A 25,565-nucleotide genomic window follows, 5' to 3' on the forward strand; every position below is an offset into this window, starting at 1 on the left:
TTCAGCCTTACCAGTTCTATTCAATATTATTAAAAAAGATCTCACCAGTAATCCAGCAAGAAAAAGAAATGAAATTCATCCAAACTGAAAGGAAAAAGCAATTCTGTCCTTATTCAAAGATAACATGATTGTCTATAGAAAATCCAATGGCATCTACAAAAAATATTTGAAATTGTAATGTGTGTGTAATAAGATTGAAGAAAACAAGATCATATCTTTTGAAATATTTTTATATATACTAGCTACCAACCCAGAAAATTAAAATTTTAAGTCTTTATAATAACGCTAAAAATGAAATAATGGTAAAATGACATAATATGAAATTTTTCTGTACACTAAAACTTATAATCATTTTATGGATAGAAATTCAAAAAGACTTAAATATATTTAGAGATAGGACTTGAATTTAGTTAGAAAACATAGTGAAGTATATTTAATTGCTTAATCTGACAATTTCCATGGATTCCTAACCCAGATGCTCTTCAGGCAGCTTGTATTCTCTGAGCCGGCTTTTCTGATCTGTCAGATGAAAGCTATCACTCTAGCTTTATCACCAGGTTGTTCTGAGGCTTATATATGCCCTAGTACTTTGTGAATAAAGTGCTTTAAAACTGTAAAGACTAAACAAAGTTGCTCTCAGTTTCACTGTATCAAAACCCTAGACTTCTTGGCAAACAACATATTGTTGTTTTCTTGGTTGTGATTTCTTATAAGCTTTAGGCAGTCATACATTTATTATTACAGTTCAGGAGTATTTCTAAAATATAGTAACAAGGACTTCATTCTCAGTGTTGATTATTTTGGACATAAATGTGTTGCCTTCATTTAAAATTGTCTTTACCCTATGTAAATAAATGGCAGGTGCATTGCTTAGTTCATTTAGCATATATTCATTTAATATCTAGCATGTACCAGTCACTGGAGATAAAGGTATAAGTAAGATACAGACCTTCCATCACATGGTCTGGCTGAGATAGAATTAAAGGAAGAGAGTAGACAGGTATGAATGCTTCTCAAGCTTGGCTTGACTCTAGAATCACCTGGGGACTCTAAAAATTCTAATCAGTAAGGTGACCAAGCATTCCAGTTTGCTCAGGATGGAGAGGCTTTCCAGGATGTGGACTGATGTCTAGGCTGTACAGCAGACCAAGGCTTCACTTGGCTTCACAAGGCTCCACTGTGCACCTGAGGTTGAGAACTGCTGGATTAGGAGGAGATTAGAACATGTTTGACTCTTGAGCTCAAAAAAGACACTGGGCAAATGAGAATGTGAATGTGAATGTGAATGTGGTTACTTGAATAGACATATAGAAAATGAATACCTAGCTAACTAGGTAAAACAGGTGTAGAGTCTGACTTGGGGGGGGGCAGGTTTTAGTATATTATACTTCCATATTAGAGTGACCCAAGACTGTTTAAGTCACAGCTTTCCAAACCATCCCCAAATCCAGAGGACAAGGAGATTAATTGGGACAGAACAGATTCAACAAATTGCCCAGGACAGTTGATGACTATAGCACTCACAGCCACCCTTCTTTGCTCTGTTAAGTAGATGAATTTCTGTGTTCAATTATGTTTGAAAAACAAAAAGTTTTAATGCTGCTAATCTAGGTCAGATTGCACCTTTTATAGATATTATGGGGTTTACTTTCATTTGAAGTTCTATAATGATCAACACTGTAAATTATGTATTCTCTATAAGGTGACAAAATGAAATGTTTACCTTTATAGTTTTATTTTTTTATTGAATATTTTCATCCTTTTCACTCTTACACTTTATAGTAATCATAAAATGCAAAATTTGAACTGAGCAAGTGAAAATAAGACTAAATATATGTATATCTATTTTATATAAATAATGTTTTTAAATGTATATTTATTTTTATAAATATGTATTTATATAAATTTTGTCACTATAATATCTATTTTACCTATAATCTATAATAGCCTCTAAATAATCTATGATCTATAAGTAAATATATTTAAATCTCTGTATAAAAGATATTGTAATATACAAAATATATATAAAAGTATATATATTATTCATAGATCTTAATTTAGATGTGGCTGTATAATAATATATTTTAATTCAAATTTACTTACCTATTCCATGGTGAAATTTTCATAGGTACTCTATTTCATTCTGGTTTGAATGATGCTGAAATGTGTCTAACTCCTTTTGTTTGACAAAACTGCCTTACATAATGCAGTTATGTAAGCAAATATTCAGCTGTGTCCTAAGCAGTGTTATTAGCAAAACTGGTAAGATAGAGAGTTAGAATTCCTAGTAAGTCAAAATAAGAAAATTTCCTTGTAAAATGGACTCCTAGTCCATGAGAGAAGCATCCTTTTTTTCTTTCAGTCACACTCAGGGAACCTGAAGAGTGAATTCAGTTACCATTGTCCCTTGACGTTGTCGCCCTCCACATTTCATGCACCTTAAATAGAGGTACCTTCTAAATCTCCAAGGAGTATCTTGCCTACCTGGCAAATCCAAGTCAGTGGTAGAAAATATGTTCTGAGAACTGATCTTTGGTAGAACAAACACTGTTGGCCTTTTCTTGTTTATTTTCATACTTCTTTGTTAAATACTGTATAAAGTGAAGTTCTCTTTCCAAATCTTTCCCGACCTTTCACTGTGGGTTCATCGCTTGGTTTTCTGTGGGTAGTTGCTAAGGTAAACTTCTCTTCTAAAACTGCCACTGTGGCCAGTAGCCACACCCTCCTCTGACCTGATGACAAAGGGTAGAACAAACATCTGTGGCAGTGGTTTCAATGTTGGCAGACTGTTTACACTGGAGATTGTCTCCTGGCATGTTTTACTTTTGCCAGGGTTAATGCTTTGTAATCTTTTAAGACTGCTTTTTGCAGTGTTAGCCATGAAATGAGAATAATTTCCCCATCATTGGGGGAACCAAAATGGCATTCTAGGCGGCTGAGTAAGGCTGACCTCATCACTTCTTGATGTATCGCTGATCTCTGCACTTTGGAATGCTTCAAAATTTGAGGCTGATAAAACTATAGCTCTCTTTAGTCTAGAAATGTCACACACTGAAACACTTTCTGAATGCTTCCCACAAAGCCTACATTCAGAAAGGCAAAGAATTGTGCATTTTAACAATTCTTTGTGTATCCTGATATAATGAGAATTTTTTGTTTCAGAAAGTACTAGCAGTGGGAATGCATATTAGAATATTAAGTGTGATGTCAGTTGCCTGTGAAATGACAACTCATTAGATATCTTATTTTCTAAAATAGTAGTAAATTGAATAATTGTAATGAAATGCAAACCTAATGAGAAATCTCCATGATAAAAGTTTTTAACATGTAAACATAACCACCCCAAAAACACCCTATCACCAGGACAGAGTTCACTTATTTATTTAAAAGTAAGGGAGCACCTGTTAGGGGACAGGCAGATGTGACATGTGTTTTTATATGCTTAAAACCCAGCTGGGAACACAGACAAGTAATCAAAAAACTAATAATTGAAGTTTTACTATTGATACTAAAGGAGACAACTAACTTAGTGTGGAGATGGAGGTTAGCCAAGGTTGCCTGGATAAAGTGACATCGAACCATGTACACTTGCCTAGGTTGTGCACTGCACATTTGTACTTAGAGGCTCTGTAAAGTCAGGCCTTCATGAAGTTTAGGAGTGAGCTAAACCAGAAGCAGGGGATACTGAAGTGGAAGGCAAATGAAAGGAATGAAGGAAGGGAGAGGAAAGATTATCCCTGTTTAAGGAAACTGCATGTGAAAAGGCTTGGAAGCAAGAGAGGATGTGGTGCCTTAGCTGAGAGGAACTAAAGGAAATTCTGTGGCTATTGTATAGGCCGTGAGCAGGGCGTGGTATTAAATGTGAGTCCTGAACACCAGGGCTTTGTAAATCAAGGACATGGTAACCCCTTCAAGTATTTTAGGCCAGGAAGTAGTATAATCAGTCGCGCATGGTAGAAATAACCCTGGCTGTCTCACTACTGTGTGGCGATCAGGTTAGAGGGGGGGCAAGACTGATGCAGGAAGACCTATTGGAAGTCAATTTGCAATAAACAAGACAGATAATGAGTTCTAAACTGACCTGGTGGAGAGAATTTGGTGGAATGAATGGCTTTGAGAAAAGTTTGGAAAATGGAAGTTATCAAGATTGGTAGAAATTGGACAAGGCCAGAGTTAGGGAAATCAGTGAAGATGCTGAGAAGTATTGATAGATCATTGGATAGGTTGTGGTTCCATTCACTCAGATTTGAAACTCAGAGGAAGATCAGAATTTACGGGGCAGAGAGAGAGTTTAAGTGTCTATGGCATTTCCAAAGGGAGATACCTACTAGGAAATTAGATGCAGAAGTTAGTGAGGGATCAGGCCAGAAATACAGACTTGTAATCAACTGTATAAATATGAGGCTGGAAGTCATAGGGGAGGTGACTCACTCAGGTAGTTTGGAAGCAAGCAAACAAAGCTCCTAAATAAAAGTGGTTTAAACTGGTTCTTGTTTTTCTATTTCACAATGAAAAGTGCAGATGTAGGAAGTCCAGACTGATTAGAAGACTACAGAATATGAACAGGAACCCAGCTCCTTCTGTGTTTCTGCCCAGCCCACAGCAATAACGTCTACATTCAGGGTTCCCTGCTAAGGTAACCAATGGTGTCAGTTTGTCCAGAACTAAAAGAGTTCCCAAGACATAGGAATTTCCATTTTATGGCATCCTGAGTGGCCCAGGGGGTAAGTCTCAGCACTATTGCCACTACTGCCTGAGTTCGATCCCCAACTAGGAAACTAACCCATATCTGGTGCAACAGACCTCTCCTGTCTCTCCCACTGCTCCCCTTAGCAGTGTATTTCAGTAAATCCACCTGTTCTGCTCTCCAGTCTATCTCTGGTGAATCCTTACACTCCCCACACCACTGGTCTATACCCCAGTTCTACACAAAAATAAAAAAGTTTAAAACCAGGAATTTCCCAGGCTAACTGGGATGAATTGGTGACCCAGGTTACCTCCTGGTTTTAAGATGATCACTTCAACTCCAGCCCATTGCGTTGACACTTCAGACTGAAGGAAGGATGAAGAGAGGCCAAAGCAACATGCCAACTGAGCAAGCCCTTCTTTTCTTCTAAGAGTTAGTGAACTGTATTTATTTATTCCTCTTCCAGCAAGATTAATACTCCATTTGCAAAGAAATACTCTAATTGATGGAGAGTTTGTTAGCATATTTTTGCATTTCCAACTTCATTCAATTGGTGGCCATCAGAGAGCCTGTCTTGATATGTTGGGGTTAAAATTCTGAAATTGAAGATAAAAGTGAATTTTGACTACTTGAAGGGTGAAAATGCAGATGGGAAAAGCAAGCCCTTCTTTAAAGAGCCTTTTTTGGAGGTCTATCTAGAACTTACTCATTGGTCACCTTTACATGCAAGGTGGCATATTAATGGCGATGCTTTGGCTGAGTTCACTAGCAACCCCAATCAAATTATGGTTCTTTACAGAGGAAGAGGGAATGGATATTGGGTTCTCTAGAGAACCACTTAGCAATTCCTGCTACAGTGAGAATGATCATCAGAATAGAAATACCAGACCCAGAGCCAGGAAATGCAAACACTAAAGAGACACAGGGGTAGTGAATTCCGTAGGGAAAACTGAGAAGTGGCAGTTAGAAGGTGGGAGCAAACTGAGAGACAGTATCAAAGGATCTAGAGGAAGAACAAGGGAGAGTCAGAGATTAATGGTGCTTCTTTGTGACTTTCCAAACAAGAACTACCTCTAAGATGCCACAACCTTCCTGTGGAAATTCCCCTCACTCCCTAAGACCAAACACCACAGATGTGGGAAAAGTTGCTGAGTACATTATAGGAAGATGTTGGACGCTATTTGCTGCTCCTTCTCACACTTCATCCTTCTCCCAGGATCAGGTGAGACATTACTAACCAATGGCGACACTCTAGTCAAGAAGACTGCACTGGGCCTCATACTTTTCTTCTATTTTAATCCTAACTGGCACCAAGAAAAAAACTTTCCCAGGTATAATCAATCAGCCAGGTCCTTTCTGTCCCCACTTCTTACTACAGAAGTTCTGCAGTTATAGGTAAAGTTCTAATTCCATTGGTGACAGGAGCAAATTCTTACGTATAAATGAATCCTACAGAAACTGAAAAGTCAATTTCCAATTCAGGAGAAGGGGTTTACTCTGCCCACAGCCCTGTGTGCTGGGGTGGCTCTGAATCTCATATGTGGCAATTTTATGCTGCTCTTTAAATGCAGGTTTTCCTTTTTCTTTTCATCAAGGCTATCTTTGGAATGTTCCCCCAGATGAAAACCTTCTTCCTGTACTATAGAAGTTTTCATTCTGGGAGGGGTTTGTTACCACTTGGGACCAAAAATAGGACAGCAAATGCTAGTCAGTTCTTCTCAATTAGAGATCATTTTGCCCAGCAAATTCAGAAGTGGAACCAGCCTATTGAGTTGTTCTATAAACCAACAACCTCAGGACATTGATTTCATGGGGGATTTAAATTTAAGCTCATACCTATTAAGTCTCCTTCTTCTCCTTAGTCATGAAAATTAACCAAAAGCCAAAGGTTTCTTGTGGTTTGAGTGAATGGAATGAGAAGTTTCTTGATCCAGTGTCATTATTAGGGCCCTCATATGACGAAAACTGGGAAGAAAAGAAGTCATTGCCATCAAAATTATTTACTGAAAAGGGATGAGCTTTGCAAAACCCTTAGACAGATATTTTTAAATTTAACAGGGAGATTGGGAGCCTGGCAAGCTTGTTTATGTTGGAGACTATGAATAATGTGGAGCACCCTGTTGTCTGTCAGCTAAAGGCCCAAATCCAGCATATAAGTGGGTGATCCATTAAGATGCACGTATAGTGCCTTCTGCTCAATATACAAGTTAGCCAATATTTATGGAGACCTGGGCTGAAACTTTTGGTTGTGCCTTATCCATTATGGGTCTCTGGGCTGCCAGAGTTGCCTTGAGGCTCAGTGGCTTTATAACCTTCATCTCCATGTTGTCCTACTCGCATGCTCAGCAGTATCTACAGAGGATATTTGATGGGGTCCTCTGAGCCCAAGATTGTGGACTTCTCTGTCTACTGTCACTTGTCAGAGTACAGGTGCAAATATTTTATTCTGTATCCATTGATTTTAACCATCAATTTGTTAACTTCCATGGGGTGGGGGGTGTACTACTGTGAATTATAAGATGTACCCTTCTTTTAGAAAATTTGACATGTTTAAAAATCTTTTAGATTCAAGGCAATGTAGTAAAAAAAATTAATCTGGTAAAAGTTAATCTGATTATTGTGTTATCAGCAGATATAGTATTTGTAGAAATACATACAAGGACTCTCATATACAAATATCCAGTCTTTCAGGATCTCAGTAAAAGGAAAAGGAGATAAAATTTGCTCTCATGCTTAGCAAGGTAAATACAATTGTGAAAAGGTGAATTAATTAGATAAACAAGCAAATATTTGGAGGCAACATGGTGTCAGGGAATAACATGGACTTTGAGCCAGATGTTGATTTACTGTCTGTGACCTTGTGCTGCTGAATTAACCTTCTTGCATCTGTTTCCTCATTTGTAAAGTGGTAATTTCCAAGTCATAGGAACATTTGTGAGAACTAAGAGTGAAGAACATATGTGCTTGCGCCTGCAGCACAACGAATGTTCATTCCTTTTGAATCCTTGTTTTGTAACAGATGATTTGAGATGAATTCTTGATATGTATATTCATTTTCATATGCTTAAAATTATGTTTCATGCAGTGATTTATTAAACAAACTACAGAAGCTAAGAATAAAGTTGGAAACATAAAACAGAAGGTGAGAATACTTTATGCAAGTCATGGAAATTTATGATTTTTCCTATTTATTTTCAGAACAGAACATTCTGTCAGAAGAAATACATAAATTTATAAATAATTGTGGATCTGATTAAGAAAAAAATCAGATATTAACAGTCCAAATATTTAATAGCCTTTTACATTTGAGGAATTTACATTACATTTATTAACTGCGAACACAATTATTTTTGAGAACAATTATGCCCATTACATTTTCTAAAATGTTCAGGAATTTGAATTTTTAATTTTTTGAAAGTCCTTGATGTGCAAAGAAAGCAAGACTTCTTCAAAAGCTGATGGTTTATACATAGTTGAAGCTGTAGTTCCATGGAGGTACCCTCTCTCCACAATAAGGATCTGGTTCTTCACTAAAGACTATAAAAATTTGCTAAATGGTTTGCATACATTTTTGTTCAGGCTGCTTCCATCTGCTTTTGGATCCTAGAGATGACTGATTAGGAGAGAACAGAGTTGGGCAATGGGATGGGAGACTGGGAAAGATTGATACCTAAAAAAAGATATGCCCCCAGCCATGCCACAGGCATTTGGGAGAAGGGATCCAGTTACAGGTGTTCAGAGGATCTTCTGTGAGTAGAAAGAAGTTGGTGTCAGAAGGGAAGAGCAAAGGGCAGCAGGTAGAACAAGCTAGAATCGGGGAGGTCCATGAGATGAAGAGGTGGGGTAAGCGTCAGAAAAACCAAGAGTTCGCCTCATGCCCTCAGGCAGTATGCTAAGGGCTTTTCTTTTGTTAGTTAAGCTTATTAAAAGGGCAAAGTTGATATTTTCACATCCCCACTTTATAATGAAGAAAGTGAGTCTCAGTATGAGTAGTTTGCCCCAAGTGACACGATTGTTGTTATTTTTCTCTCTCTTTTTTTTTAATGAAGTACAACAGTTTTACATCCTTGTTAAATTTTGACAGTTTAGGATTTCTCCCCTCAGCTGTGGTCACCATAGCTTTCTTACCATCCAAACACCCATAGAGACATGATTTTTAAGTGGTGTGATTTGAACCAACATCTGACCCACTTGGCTAACATTCTATAACCTCTTTCATTACCCAATCCAGGGACGAAGCAGTAAGGAGTTCAGATAATCTGGTGAGAGGATCCTCAACTCAGTTCAGGGAATGAATTTCATCCCTGGGAAGGAAACTGCCAAAAAGAAAGGAACTATCCTTATCTTAGATTTCAAGGTGGACTAAGAGGTGAACAAAATAAAGACATAGACAGCATTATCAGACCCAGCAGGCGATTCCAGCCAGGATCATCCTAAGGGTGAATATGCTGAAGTCCATGTTAGATGCTGATTAATCCTGGGTGACAGCCAGGACGGCTTAGCTGTGAGGAAATGAACTCCTGGGGGTGGGTGGCCAAGAGGAGCCCAGCACTGGAGGATAAAGGTATATGTTTCCCCACATTAAAGGTCAATTAAGGTGAAATGGATGAAAACTGTTCTCAAATCAGTATTAAAAATATTTTGCTGGTCTGATCACTGAACAAATATCAGCTGGGAAATAAGTAAATTCTGTGAAACAAATAAAGAAGGCAATGCAAATTTCTCATTATCTCTGGATGATTCCTCCCCCTGATGATATGAACCAAAATAATTAACAATTATATAAAGAATATTTTATACACATCCTTTCTTTAAGTTCTCACTACAACCCTGTAGATGAGTCATCTTTCACTTCAGCTTTACTTTCCAAAGTCAGAACAAAAGGTAAAAACTGGATACTATCTCAGGTGCCCTTGAAGTTTCCTTAAATGACACAGGGTACAATGTACACAGTTTTCTCTAGACGAACTATTTCCACATACAACACAGCAATTTTCCCTTTTTTGTGTTGAAATAGAATATATTTCATTTAGTGGCCATTTGTATGAAAACTTTATTTCATATGTGTATGTACATGGCAGAGGTGGGATTGTTTTCATTCAGTTTTTTCTTTTCTGAGTATATTGAGTAATTTCTCAATTTTTGAATATGTATGTCATAGGACACCACAGTTTTATTATTCCCATTTTACAGATAAAGAAACAGGCAGTGCATATGCAGGATAAAATTTTAAACCACATTATACTTTGCAAATCCTGAGGATGACCCACTACACTCCACAGTCACCCCAGCATGATTATCACACCTGAAGAGCAGTGCATCTGCTAGCTAACAGAATTACAGGAATGGTACAAAAGCCCTGTCATTCATGCCCTGGCCACTCTGCTGCAGCAGTGCCTAGGACTGAGACTACCACATAGTGCCTTGGTGATTAGAAGTCACAGATACATCGAGTTCTAGCTGTATAGATGTGTCCAGTGATTGAGTGTGACCTCAAAACTCAGTTCTTTCTGCATACCTTCACTAAAACAGAAAAACTTTTCTGTTGTTTGCTGAAGCCTGTACGTGATGAGAAAATGTCCTCAGACCCTGAGGCACGTGGAACCTTACCTTTTTGGCAGGGTGGATTAATTCGTGCTTTTGATTGGAAGTTTATGGTCCATTCTAGCCCTTTATAAAGATTTTATTAGTTCTAATAAATCAATTCAAGTTGCCTAATCAATGGTATTTGAAAAGGATCCTTTCCTCCACTCCTGTCACCAATACTGTTGCTAGTAAATCACCCCCAGGCCCTCTTCAAAGTGCATCATGGTCAATAACCCATTTCACATGTGATTTCTGCCATTCCTTACCTTTTCTTTATTTGCTTATATTTGTCTTAATATCACTAAAGTATTGTTTTCAGTTCTTATTGGTTTAAAAAGATGGGAAGTCAGCAGGAATGGTGGAGTTGGGACTTCAGGAAATCTTCCCCCCAGAAAACTCCCCTTAAAGGCAATGAACACACTGGAAACAATCATTAAAACCAACTTTTTAAGAACTTGAAATTAACCTGACTTACAGCATTTGAAAGCATTTAATCAAGAAAAATGACTATTAGTAAGAATAGTGAGATTTGTAGCATTTTAATTTCTCTTATTCCCATCCTGATCTTTGAATTCATATGGAAGTGCAGGAGACCCAGAATGGTCAAAAAAATCTTGGAAAAAAAAGATTGAAGTTTGAGAGTTCACTTTTTCCAATTTCAAAATTTACTACAAAACAAGACTGTGTGGAACAGGCATTAGGGAGAGATGTAGAGTAATGGAATAGAATTGAGGGTTTATTTCTAAACCCTTACAACTATGATTAATTTTAATTGATTTTCAAAAAGGATGTCATGACAATTTAATGGGCAAAAATTAACTAGATCTAAATGTAAGAACTAAAACTCTTAGAAGAAAATATAACCTTAAGTTAAGTTATGATTTCTTAGGTATGACACAAAAAGCATACAAAATCAAAGAAAAATAGAAAATTGGACTTAAACAAAAATAAAAATGTTTGTACTTCAAAGGGTACCATCAAGAAAAGGAAAAGAAAGCTAACAGAATGGGGAAAATATTTGCAAACCACGTATGTAGTAAGATCTTGTAATCCATTTTTTAATGGGTAAAGGACTTAAATAGATATTTCCCCAAAGTAAATGTACAAATGGTCAATAAGCACATAAAAAATGCTCTAAACCATCTAAGTCATTAAGAAAAGCAAATCAAACACACAATTAAATACCACTCCACATCTACTGGGAAGTCTACAATTTTAATAAAAAGATGAACAGTAACAAGTGTTAGTAAACATATGGAGAAATTGGAGTTCTCCTAGATTGTTACTTGACATGTTAATGGTCTTGCCAATGTAAAATACAGATTGGCAGCTCCTCAAAAAGTAAAATAGAGTTACCATATGACCTGACAATACCACTCCTAGACATACCTATGAAAACTGAAACTTAACATAAAAACTTGTACACAAATGTTTATAGTAACATTACTAACTCAAAACAAACATTTAGAGACAGCATTTGAAACAACCCAAATATCCATCAGCTGATGAGTGGGTAAATACTATGTAGTATATCAATCAAGTAGAATATTAGTCAACTTCAAAAATAGAATGCATCTCTGATACATGCTACAACATGATGAACATTGAAAACATTATGGTTAGGGCCTCGTTGCTGGCCTAGAGGTTAAGTCTCAGCCTCGTCACCACTATGGCCTGAGTTTGATCCCCGGCCAAGGAGCTACCCCACACAAGGTGCAGCAGACCTCTCCTGTCTTGCCCACTGCTCCTCTTAGCAGTGTATTTCAGTAGTTCCACCTGTTCTGCTCCCCACTCTGCCTCTGTTGAATCCTCTCACACACACACTCCCACCTCTGACGTACATCCCAGTTATTCTATATGCAAATAAATAAATAAAATAAGAAAGAAGGCATTATGCTAAGTGAAAGTAGCCAGTCACAAAAAAACTAGACATTATATGCATCCATTCATATTAAATTTCCAGGACAGGCAAATCCATATAGACAGAAAATAGATTCATGGTTTCTAGAGGACAGGGGGAGAGAGAAAAGAAGAATGACTGTTAATGGGTATGGAATTTCCTCTCAGGGTAAAAAAAAAATGTTCTGGAAATGGATAGTGGTGACGGCTACACAACTTTGTGAATATAGTAAAAACCACTGAATTGTATTAAAAGGGTGAATTTTATTATATGTAAATTATGTCCAAGATTAACTTCCAGATGTTAGTCTCATGAGAATGAAATATTTTACACGCAAAGAAAATCTCATTAACTCATCTGTGGTAAAATAATTAATTCCCTTTACTAGAATAAGAAAGAACTTACTGAACTTGTTCTAAAATATCAATTTTATCGGTAATAATCCAGGGCAGCATACCACCCCTGATATTAGTATCTTCCTCACTTTTTCTTCACTTTCTAAAACTTCAAAATACACCATGTTCCATTTATTTCACATTAGTCCTAACAAAACCACCAAATACATTGACGCTGAAGCCTCAAGCAGGGATAACAAATAGCTTCAATCCAAGTGTCAGTTCAGATTGAGTGGGACACCATGTTTAGGATTCTAAGGCTATCTCCAAACTGGGCATAAAAAGAGACATAGTGATTAAGAAATTTTGCCCTGAACTTGGCAATATTAGCAGAGGTGGATAGAACTTAGGCTACTTATTTGATCTAGGAAAATACATTATTCTGCTGAGTGGCTGCAAAATCAGTTGCATAGATAAATCTTCAGACAGATTGTACAGTGCAGCTAATTAACACACTCACACATTATGACCTAGAAATGAATTTGACATGCAAAACATGCAAAGTCCCAATAGTTGAAGTAGCCAACATTTATGGCTGAAGTGTCAAAATCTTTCAATAAATACTACCAGTATTCATACTGCATAATATCAAAGTATTTAAATAATATGTGTCATATTGTGTGTGTTCTTAAGGGTTCTTAACATGAGAGCATTAATATATGCTTATAATAAAATCTAATATAGTAAGAGATTGTATTACGGGAGATTTTTTTATGGCATTCACATGAAAAATCAAGATAATTACCAGTAGATGGACTCTATGGTTCTGCTGTAATAGATGTTAAGTTTGAGTTTTATCTCCAAATAGAACTGCCTCCTTCCTCCTTTACATGCTATAGGGACCTGCTTTTTCTTCAATAGATTGAAGGCATCTAGAGAATGAGTTCCAATTCTCTGTCAGATATTATAAATCAGCAATTCTCATGTTGTGGCCCCAGATCAGCAGCATTCAGCATCACCTGGAACTTCTCAAAAATGCAGCCTTTTAGATATTTAGACCTATGAGATGAGAAGCTCTTCAAAATAACCTGCAAACTGAGTTTGAACAAGCCCTGCAGGTAACTCTGGCTGCAAGTTTGAAAGCCACTGCTATGAGTTGTTCCCTTCTAGAGTAGAGAAAGAAAGGAAGAAATGGGGAAAAAAGGAAAAGTTGGTGAAGTTCCCCAAAGAGAACTGGGTTTTGATTGGCCCCAAAAGTGACTTGTGATATGAAACGCCATAGCATACAGTGGGATTTTCTTTGTCTTTTCTCTTTTATACCCCATGTACCAACTCTCAGAAAAGGTTTGGAGTACTCTTGTTATCTTCCTCAGCCTACTGAAAGCCCCCTTCCTTTGGCTGTAGCAGAGAGTGGGGAGAGGAGGATGGTCTTATATAGTCCCTCGTGTTGCAATGAAGTGGCATTTTTATTCAAAAAAGGTTTGGCACCTAACCCTAGCTTAGGACTTCAAAACTCTATAGGCCTCACAGCTAGGAAATGCACATAAGCACTTAGAACAGCTCCAGGTTCATAGAGAGTGTTCATTTGGCATAGGAGGTAATAGTGTTGGTAGCAGTTACTTCAAGGGCCAGATTTCTCCAAAAGTTGATAATCCAAAGGCAGTTGCTATTTGCACACACTGCAGCCCACTGGGCAGTTGCTATGTTAAAAGAGTGCCAGCTGGAAATAGATCTTGATCTTGAAAACCTCTGTAGGCCAGAAAGGCTCCCTGAAGACAAGCCCCAACTAAGTGCTATCTGTGGGGACAGGCATAGGCTGCACTGCTGATGACCTGTTGGTACTTGCCACAGGCAGGCTTCTGGCTGGGATCTGCAAGTAGAGCAACAAGTGTGGGAGGAGGAGCCGAAGAATCAGTAAAGCAAAGATTTTCAATGCCTTTTAATGAGAACTCAGTGTCAGGAAACCCAAAATGCAAGATGGGGGCAGGCAAGTCATGTGATGAAAGACTGCAGGTTAGGTGCTGACCACGAATGTTGGAACCTCTGAGCAGTGTGAGAGTCTTCAGACAACAAAGGCAGTGGGTTGCTGAGACCCACAGGCAGGTCATTTCACTGCTATAGGAAGCCAATGACCAGACTCAGATTTTGATGGTGTAAGTTAAGGTTTTGGATCCAATTGTTCTCAATAGAGATGTTCTATCTTGCTGTATCCAGCAGAGCAGGATATAGGAGGGTAGGGAGAGGAAGAAGGAGGAGAAGAGGAGGAAAGGAGTTAGTATAGAGGAGGATGGGGGAAAGGAAAGGGAAGACAGAAGAGAAGGAAGGGAAGAGGGATTGAGAAAGTTAAGGGACAGAGAAGAAAATGGTTTCTAGTGTCTACTGATTCCCAAGATCCATCCTACATTTTTTGTATGCTTTCTTATTTACTCATCTGAACTATGAGATTTGGTAGTGGAAGAGTCAGAGGAGTAGAATCTTACTCCTAATTAAAAATTAGCTTACAATGAATTGTTTCTGCCTAGGTTCCAACATCTGAGGTAAATAAGTCAGATCAATCTACTACAGTGATGCAAACTGAATGCACATTGAATCATTAGGTAGAATGTGAGCTTTGGAAAGAGAAGGTTGAGTCCACCAAGGAATTCTGACTCCAGTCTTGGGGTTTTCACCTGCTCGTGCTGTTCCTCCAGATTCCGAAGCCCCATAATTTGGGCTCTCAAACTCAGATGCATATGAGAACCAGGAAAATAAATGCAATGTGCTAAGTGTGCCCAGTATAATAACAAGCAGCACACATCTGACTTCAATGTCAGGAGGTAATAGGGAATAGTGGGGATTATGGCAAAGTGCAACTCACATGTCTTCTTCTGTCAGGTGTTGTTGTCAAAGTCATGTGAACGTGTTCTCAGTGTTGATGGACTGTCTAATTTTGCACAAAAAGGCAGAAATCCAGTGTTCAGGCAATATTTAGTGGGCTAATAATATTTAGTGCATCAAAGTTCTATTTTCCTTCAGAGTTACTGGGCCCCACAATTTTTCCAGAATTGCAAAGAGAAGGTGACCCCTTCCATATGTTTCTTTCTCTTTTCAGGTCATTGCATTTATATGGATACCTCCTTTGCCAAGCAGGGGGAGAAAGCTGTGCTACTAAGTTCTGACTTACAGGCTGAAGAGTGGAGCTGCCTTCGATTGGTCTACCAAATAGCCAAACCTGCAGGGTCACCATCAGATCCCAGTCAGCTGAACCTCTATATGAGGTTTGAAGAGGAAAGCTTTGATCGCTTGCTTTGGTCAACTAAGGAACCTTCTGACAGCTGGCTCATAGCCAGCCTAGATTTGCCAAACAGTTCCAGGAAATTCCAGGTAGGTGGGATTCAAGAAGGTGGTACAGGGATTATTGTGTGGCTTTAGGATAGTCTAAGATTTTATGAAATTTCATGCTATTTAAGTTAGTTACCTTCTGTATTAGGATGTGATGTTTTATAGGTGATTATCATGGAAAATAAATAGTAATACAATTTAATATTTGTTTATTCCTTAAAAGAGTTCCTTCCAAATTTCTTTTTTAGCTATTAAAATAAGATTTCATTCAGAATTTACATGGACATAACCCACCTCTTCAATGGAAATTTATTGTCTAGTGGACTTTAGGGAACATTCTCATTTCTTATCCTTTTTTTTCATGTTCTCAGATGTTTGCAGTATGTGTTTATAACATTTTCCTAATAGTTTGTTTGCTACCATTTTTGAACAAAACATTACTATAATAGAAGGAGAAGGAGTAAATATTTCTTTGGAACAAAGTAAATGTTTCTTTGGAACAAAACAGTACGATAATAGAAAGAGAAGGAGTAAATATTTCTTTGGAAATATTTTACTTAAAGGGTTTGTTCTGATTCCTTTTCAGAGTTGAGAGTTGTTATCTCAGAAGTTTTGGAAAAGGAAAGTAGAGAATGTAAGATAAAGTTGGGTGTGGATTAGAGTAGGGGAGGAGAGTGGGAGTTGCACTCATTTGGCCACAAAGTATGATATTTGGTAAGAATATGTCGTAGAGAACACAATGAAACCTTCATCAAAACTTTCTCCATTCCTAATCCCCTTTTATGAAGCCCTATCTGATGTCTTGTCTTCAAAAAGTGCTGAAATACTGTGCTCTTCTAACCCCCTGACCTGCTAGTCGTCTCTCTCCATCATGCAGTATGGTGGATCAAGGGAAGGCACATGAAGGGTCTGCTGGCATCCCTGTTTCACAATATCCTCCCAACAACATACCATCCCCTAAATCTTCCAGCGTAGTTGTAAAATATTGGGTGAAGATCACATAAGAAAAAGCAATTTCTTACAGAAGTAATACCAAATGTGAACAGTACCGAAATGAGCCACATCAATTGTCATACATTTCTCTGTTCTTTGTCTAAAACTTTCAAATTTTTCACCAATGTAGAAACTACCTGTTGCTTTATGATCCTCCTCTACCTCCTGCAGAGATTTCCCACCACTAAACAGATTGTGTTCTCCACCTCCTCTTGAGGCTTCTGCCCACAGCTCCTGACCAATATCAGGAGAGATTTCCCCAGAGACACAAGCTCTCCTCTCCACCAATAGTCAGTTGGTGCCACCACATCACTGAAGAGGGGTGACTGGGATAATAGTCTGAGACAGTTGACAGAACTTCTATCAGACAACTTGTTCACCTCTAAGCTGTACTGAGTGTATATGTATGTGTTTATGTAGACACACACACACACACACACACACACACAAATACATGCACACACACTGAAGCCCATCATGGATTTAGAATCCTATGGCAGTTACCTGAGACAAGCTATCTTGTTTTATCTCGAATTGCTGAGCAACTCCTGACTAGAAGCTGAAATTCTGAGCCGAGGAAATGCATGCTTTGAAGTCTAACTCCCTTTTTCCTCATGTGTTGTGCAGATTTTAATAGAAGGTGTGCTAGGACAGGGAAACACAGCCAGCATTGCACTCTTTGAAATCATGATGACAACTGGCTACTGTATTGGTAAGTTTCATTTTCATTCCATCAGAATATGAATCTTATTCTAAAATCAACTACTGCTAGAGAAATTGAATCAATACTAAAGGCAAAGTAATTTGTAGAGTACACTGCATAATGTGTAGTAGTTTAAATTCTTTGCTAGGTTCACTTAAATGCTGCATATATGCTGTTTCTAGCCTCCTTCCTAGCCTAGGGAAGCTCATTTGAATTTGCCTGGATGGATTAATGAAAGAAAAGCAGAGGCAGCAAATGCAACCTGAATTGCCACCTTAACCTCAACATATTCTAATGACAACAATTCCCAGTTTGCTGTGAACTCAGTTTTTTGTAGTATTTGCCAGAACATCAGGTATTATGTTACCTCCTCACTCCATTTCTCTCTTGCACACCATCTGCCCCTTTTTATAATCAGTTTTCACTTAAATTCTACCTGAACAGCATTAGTTGAATGCCTCTTATGTGCCAGTTTCTGAAAAGGTATAAAGGGAAGATATAGTGTGTCTCCTGAGTTCACTCGCCTTCTGCTTCTCCACATTTAAAGCAATTTCCATGTGTGTCCTGCCAGAGAAGGACAGAATCTGCTGTGAGGGTGCCAGGAGGAGAGGAGATCACTTGGGACTGATTACAGGAGATGCATCTGAGCTAGAGTTTCAAGAAAGAATGGAATTTAGCTAATCAGAGGGGCAGGGCAAGAAGGAAAGAACTCTCTAGGGGCAGACCCCAGAGAGTGGGGAGAAAGTGCGGAGCCGTTCAGACAAAGGCGAGGTTGGCTGCCTTTGCTTCAGAGGGTGTTTGAAGTGAGAATCAGGTCTGCTAAGAGAGCTTGCTAGGGAAGAGCCTGGATCGAGGTTGTGGAGCTTGGACTTGAATGACATGGTGGGGAGGTACTGAAAGTCAGGGAGTTGCATGAGCAGCTGCATTTTCAGATGATGACAGTCTGCCTCATAGAAACAAAGCATTTGGAAACGAGGAAATGTGTGAGAGGTGGGAAAAGTCCCAGGAAATAATTGTGACCTTAAGAATGGACATAATAAGAGTCCAAAATTGGGGTGGGAAGTAGAATAGGAAAGGGGCGGTAGATTTGAAAAGTTTTCAGGACTGGCTGTTTTTGGAAGTTGAATGACCATGGAGAGGAAGGGAATAGGAAGTCAAAGGTGATTCTGAACAAAAAAGCATCTTTACTAATTTCCTGAGTCTTACTTCTCTCCTTTGAACTTCCAATGATGTCGCTAATGTAAGTGGAAGAAAATAGACTGGGAAAATGAGCATTTTGTGAAGATTTTTCAGACTTGACAAATTTTTAGCTACTTGACAGCTCACCCCACAGCTCCAGGAATCTTGGACCACCCACAGAGTAGTTAGACATACCTGGTGGCGCGCCACTTGCTGGCTCAGTCAACTCATTGAGCTGGGCAGCCTCTGTTTCTTCGCTTGTAAATGGGGATAAAGTATTTCCTGCTTAGGATTATTGTGGGGACAATGAGATCATGGATATGATGGTGACTGGCACAGTTCTGGGCACTCAAGAAATGTTAATTGCCTTTCAATTGATGGCTTTGAGTTTGTTTAAAAACAAAAGGAGTGCCCATAATTTTAACTTGTTAAACTATGTGCTCATACGCTCACTTCTTTCTTTCCATGCATTCTCTTTGCTTCTCCCAGTTTCTCATCTATAAAATGAGGTTAATAATAGAACCTACCTCTTGTTTTTAGTATTAAGTAAGTTAATTCATATTCCTCATATATTGAGGAATATTTTGCTTTATATTTTGCTCCATCTTAGACTTTGACCATTATTGTTGGGCATTGGGTTAGCAGATGCTGCGATAGAAAAGTTGAAAATAAAAATCTTAAATTTTTCAATGTTAACTATGTAGAAATATATTGATAACTGTATCAGTCAGGATCCTGGCAGGAAAATGGAAGCAGAGGGTACAAATAACCTCATTAATTTGAGGAAATTTCATTAGAGGGAATACAAAGGTGTATAAAGGTGTAAGAAGGAATAGTGAGGTAATCTAGGTCTAGTAATGGTGATGATCATCTCTGTGTCTGAATGGGCAAGAGAGAAGGAGTGGCCAGAACTGGGAGACAATAGATGAATGAATCATTAGAGGTGCTTGACAGGAGACATGCCCTGAATAGAGGGACACACCCAAACTAGGGCAGACTGGCAGCCAGGGAGCTGGAGTTACAAACACTCCCACCCAGACTCATTCTCCTCCTACCTTCCATTGGTTGACTCCATCAGGAAGCCAGAGGCAGGGGAACCCTCTGATACAGTCCTTATAGATCAACCTGAAAGACACAGCAGGATGAAAAATCAGGGTGCCATGATAATCATGTTTCATATTTTTAATAACGTAATTATAATAGATATCAATAGAGGCATTCGCATGTGAGTTTTGTGTTCCCGCCAAAGAAATGTGTTGACTGGGAACAATTTTATCTGTGCAGACATGTCACTGCCACTAAAGGGGAGAGAGCATTCTTTATCTTCTCTTTCTTCTACATTTAGTAGCTACAGAAGGACCCAGAGTCTACAATATGCCTGCCCTGCTTGCTCTGATTGTGTTCTTGTTTATAAGAAAAGCATACAGTTTTTTCATCTAGGCAGCATGGCTCTGAGCTCTGGTATCTTGTCTACCATCAAGAGAGATAAGGAAAGAGAAATGGGCTTCCAGAACAGCGGGGGATAACATTTCTGGAGCTAAAAGCACAACCCTTAACAATATTGTGACACAGAAATGGCTAATGTAAAAAGCACTCACTCACCATGTGCCTGATGCTGTGCTGGGAGCTGTTACAACAGCCCTATGAGGTGGAAATGTTCCCATGTCACACGTGAAGAAATGGTTAAAGCAGTCCTGCAGCAAGCCACCTGGCTTGTAAGAGGAAGGGCGATAATCCAAAGATGCAGTGATGAATTGCAGTCTCTATTCATTACAGTATTTGTCTCTCTTAACCAGAATTATTCAAGGGTTTTGCTGCAAAGCTTCCGTTGGGCAAAGGGAGCAAGAAAGAGATCTGAATATCTAAGAGGAAACTCTAGAGTGAGTGTGGGTGACTACAACTCCATAAGGGTTTTTTTTTTCTCTTCCGCCAGAATGTGACTTTGAAGAAAATCATCTCTGTGGCTTTGTGAACCGCTGGAACCCCAACGTGAACTGGTTTGTTGGAGGAGGAAATATTCGGAACACGCCCTCTGTTCTCCCACAGGATCATACTTTCAAGAGTGAACTGGGTGAGCTGGGGACAAATGGAATCCTTTCCCCCAGATAACTACTATTATCATTTCTCCCTCCCCTGTATTGACCTGTGACTCTGTCAACAGAAGAGGGAGAGAAGAGGGTAGGTAGGAATCAGGAGGCCTCATGAAAGAGTAAGAGAAGAATAAACCATGAGATAGAGGAAAACCACAGACATGATCCCCGTAACTAAGAAGGACACCCAGTTACAGATTTTTCTTCCCCTGTGACCTGCTCTTGTTATTTTTCACATTTCCTTATCATGCTTTACTTTCTTGTCTATTTGTTGTTCAATATTTCTTATTTCTAAATACAGGGTTAGAATAATCCCATGCTACTTTTCATTAAAAATAAATGGGTTGATAGGAATAAGTTTTGAAGAACTTGGTAAGAGGAAGTAAGGTGAACCATTACCCGTGATTAATTCCCTGAATGTGGTGTGCAACAGGGCCCCCTAGTGGCCAAATGGGCTGGTTCGCTATGTGGTGAATGGACAGCCTATCAGTGAGAAGTGGACTTACAGGAAAAACCCGCCACAGAAGGGAAATGGCAAAGACTGTGGGCTTTGATAGCTCTCACCCAGACCTGAGCAGACTTCATAAAAGAATGAACATTCTGACCATATTTTTGTCAACAAGGATTAGAGGAAGAGGACCAGGCTGAGAGTCAGACACTTGTGCTCCAGACCCATTCATCAGAATGCTGTGGGCAATCCCTTAACTCTAAGGGTCTCCATTGGCATGTTTGCAAATGAGGAATTTAAATTCTCTGATTTCTAAGATGCCTATGAGTTTTAGTATTTTATTCCTCTCTTTATGTAATGCTGTATATGAGAATCTTCAAATCACCACCCATTGAAACCTATTTCAAAAATGTTTTGTGACCCTCCTGAGTACTTGAAAGCACATTGCATTTGGCATTTAAAAGAATAAAGGATAATTAAAGGCACTATGGATTGAGAATGAGAAAAAGAGAAACTGATTTTCTGATATCTTGACCAGAGGGGTCTAAAGAGATGCATAATGGTATGGTCATCCCTGAAGAGCACCAAGACGTGGTGATAGAGCGTGTCACCCTCCTCGGGCACCCACCTCTCTCCTCCCCATTCATTTTCCCTAGCCCATCTCCCCATCTCCATTTTCCTATGCTTTCCCTTCTTTCTTGGCTATCCTAAAATACCTCCCAAAGGCAGGAAGCTTTGCTCGCTAGCATTGCTTGGTCCCCTGATACCAATACTAAGGCCCCTGGAGAAGTAGCAGATCCTGGGCCAGAAATCCATGGGATGGTATCATCAGTCTATTCAGAACCTGAATATCAGAATTTGGCTTCTTTATTCATCACTTATTCCACTTATTCATTAATTAAATAAGCATATAATAAAAACTTTTTGTGTCAGGCATTCTTTCATACCTTGGTGATACAAAATAGTCACTCAAAGAGAGCATAGGAACCAACTTCTCCTTTCATATTGTTCCTTAGAATGTCAGTATTTTAGTATAATAATCTCTATATGAGCGAAGAGGCTATCTGTGGTCAAAGAAACTAGGGAAACCCTGAAAAGAAACTAAACAGATTTCTTTATTTCAGGACTTCTCAGTGTTTTTTATATATTCAATAGTTCTCTTTTATTGGGAATTACAGCATTTCTCAAATTGTTCAAATACCAAAACTACATAAACATGCACAGTGATGTGTAACTAAAAGAGATATGAAGTAGATTATATAGAACCAGAAAAGTAAAAGACTACCTTGGTTTGGGGGTTCAGGGAATATTTCCTAGAGAAGCTAATATCAGAAGTGGAATTCGGCCAGATGGGTAAGGAGAAGATATGTGTAAGTTACTCAAAGTTGTACAGGCATGAGCGTGAATTTGACATTGGATAGTATATGAGAATGCTAGAGTGTGTGATGATGACAGAGTAGGCCCTAGATCCTGGGTTATGTTCCTACTTGTGATTAGTCTGAATTCGCCTCACTTCTCCCACCTCCTCTCTATCATTTCATTCCAATTCCTCTTCAGCTTTTGGAATGATGTTTTGCCCAGTCATTAACCAAAAAGACCTCTTATTCCCACCAAATACACACACACACACACACACACACACACATTCAGACTCCTCTTGCCTGAACTCCTATGTAAGACTTCCCCTATGTAGGATGGGGCTAAAAAAGATGAATTCTAAAGATTCTAAAATGTTTTATTTGAAAAGCTCTTTGTCCCCATCACTCCAAGGTTTTACCAGGATCATTCTTGGGAAGGGGGGATCTCCAGTGTTCCAAAGAAGAGAGTGATTGCCTTTCTTATTAAATTTTGAATTATACTGGGTATATATATTGATTTTCCCTGAACTCTTATCAATTTGGAAGGCTAAGTAAATATTAAATGCTTCAGATGTCTGTCGCCCACAGTATCAGATTTTGCTCTATATAAACTCATCTCATGTTCATTCATAATCTGGAAGCAGCTTATGCCTTTGCTTTCGAGTCAAATCTGGAGAAGCAAACAGCAGGGATAAGGGGAGCTATGTGCCTGCTCAGAAATTTCAGAACTGGGGTGTGGGAGAGCCTTAAAGGACGTTCTCCAGGAGGACTCTGGCCATGCTGTTGTAGAAAAGGGAACAGTGAATGTAATATCTACAAAAATATGATATGGATATGAGTTTTCCTTCCTTAGACTATGTGTTTTTAACAGTAAAACCCCAAACAGTGAGTCATATTTTTCAAATATATACTTTGTCTCCAAATTCTTGTCCTATGATGGAAATGGCTAAAATAATGCACTGAAAATTATGCTGGGACATCTTTGGAAAGCTGGAGGGGATTTGGATATTATACTGCCTTTTCTTACTCTATTCTGATTCATCATTTATGGATTTTTTCTTTGTTAATATTTTATGAAGTGTAACAAAATCTTTTGGGAGGTAACCTACTGACAGCTCAGATCATTATTGTTTCCTACCTGCCTTAGTAAAAAGAAAATTGCTTGGAAAGTAATGAGGGAAATCTATTTCTTTGCTGAGATTTTTAAAAATCAAACCAGCTTATGGTCCCACTCCAGAAGGAGCTGAACAAGATTTCAAAGCCTAAAATAAGGTCAGAATTATTTTATTACATCAAAGACCAGGAGATGGATGGATCATTTTTCCATAACTCATGACACCCTTTTCTCATTTCTGTTTGGATTGAGCTCAAGTGTCATCTTAATAACACCTACTCATTCACTCTACATTGATCCATTTGGCTCATTGCATAACCACTCAGTAGGCAAGAAACTTTATTCATTGTCTTGCCCCTGGCTTTGTGCAAACTCTGCTGGATTTCCTTTTCTCTGCCCTTGGATGACTTACCATAGTTTTTCAGTCACTTTCAGGTATTAGCTAACAGTCTCCCTTTCAAGGATTAAGTTCAGTCAAAATGAAACTTCAACATCTCATCCAGTTAAAATTTTCCCCAGACCAGAACAGAAAACAACAGTAGAGAGAGGTTTTTGTGCTTTGTTTCTTCATACTTCTTTCCTTTGCACTTCCTTCCCTCTTCCCCAACTATGCTGGTCTGACTCCTCTAGGGTTGGAGGAGATGGGATGGAGGAACCAAAAAGGAAGGGAACACCCTGCCAGCCCCCTTTCTTTTGGAGTTACCACATTGTGTACATCTTCTTGAGAAGAATCTTTGTATGCCACTGTAGCCCAGCTACCTACTAAGTTGCCCTCTTAGGCTAGGAGAAAACTCAAATCCTAGCCTATCAAATTCTGGAAGTACAACTCATTAACAACAAGATGCTTTCTCTCCACTCTGCCCCCAAAACTGCCCCCTGTAGCCACTCTGCCTCTAGATGTATACAGTCATGAGTCAGGCAGCAGCATCTGTATCCCACATCACAGATCAGGTTCTCCCAGTAACTCTGACCACCCTTTCCTCAAGGCCCAAAACAATTGCAGAACTCTATAATTTCTGCAAGCATGAGATGAGGTTTGATGGTGGTTCCCTCCTCCACTTGTTCAATAAGTGGTTTAAGTCCCCTTCCTTGGCAAAAGATAAAACAGGAGAAAACAATCCCCCTCTTCACTGAAATTATGCACTGAAATTATGCTGAGACATCTTTGGAAAGCTGGAGGGGATTGGAATATTATACTGCCTTTTCTTACTCTATTCTGATTCATCATTTATGGATTTTTTTTTTCTTTGTTAATATTTTATGAAGTGTAACAAAACCTTCGGGAGGTAACCTACTGACAGCTTGGGAGCCCTTAGGAGCTCTAAGGAAACACCTGACTGGTCGTTTCTGTGTCACTTCTATTGAAAGAAACTGACCCCAATTTCTCAGATCCTGCTCTGGCTTTGTCATACATACAGGCTGGAAGGGTGAGATGGGTTCAATATGGTAGAACTGCCTTAGGTGCCAGGTCTGCCACAATGTATCATGTTCTACATTGCTGGTACTGGTTTAGCACTGTTCTTTAGAAAATAGAGATACTTGTCACACTTTGTTCTTGGCATTGAGGTGTTAGCTGACCTTAGGATTCAGAAGAAGTCCCACTTTTTGTTCATTTACATTGTGTTGTCCCTGAAAGTTATATAAAAAGACTAGAGTCTGACTCTCTATAAACTCCCCCAAGCCCTAAAAGTTCATGTAGACAACTGTTGGACTCAGACTCAGAGACAATACACAGTAACTTGCTGTCTTTGGGTGCTGTCTCCCCATAATCAACTGATGTTTCCAGCTGGCATTTGTTTCTCCAAACCAAGTTTTCCCCATTCCCGGGAGACAGCTTGTCCAGAGCACCAT

General features: G+C 38.8%; 1 protein-coding gene and 1 long non-coding RNA gene across 2 annotated transcripts in view; both read left to right on the forward strand.

The window, feature by feature from the left end:
• Window positions 1-25,565, forward strand: part of MAMDC2 (MAM domain containing 2) — a 138,138-nt gene that overhangs the window by 43,390 nt on the left and 69,183 nt on the right. The window contains exons 3-5 of the mRNA XM_037494274.2: window positions 15,600-15,871; window positions 17,450-17,534; window positions 20,638-20,775. Coding sequence (XP_037350171.1) covers window positions 15,600-15,871; window positions 17,450-17,534; window positions 20,638-20,775 — 495 coding nt within the window. The remainder of the gene's footprint in view (window positions 1-15,599; window positions 15,872-17,449; window positions 17,535-20,637; window positions 20,776-25,565) is intronic.
• LOC129144907 (uncharacterized) lies at window positions 5,863-9,279 on the forward strand. Its single transcript, XR_008549717.1, has 3 exons — window positions 5,863-5,909; window positions 7,773-7,829; window positions 8,919-9,279. It is a non-coding gene; the product is annotated as an uncharacterized LOC129144907 (long non-coding RNA).

The sequence above is a fragment of the Talpa occidentalis genome, unplaced genomic scaffold, assembly GCF_014898055.3.
Source record: "Talpa occidentalis isolate TD23 unplaced genomic scaffold, MPIMG_talOcc4v2.1 talOcc4.7, whole genome shotgun sequence".
NCBI classification, from domain to species: Eukaryota; Metazoa; Chordata; class Mammalia; order Eulipotyphla; family Talpidae; genus Talpa; species Talpa occidentalis.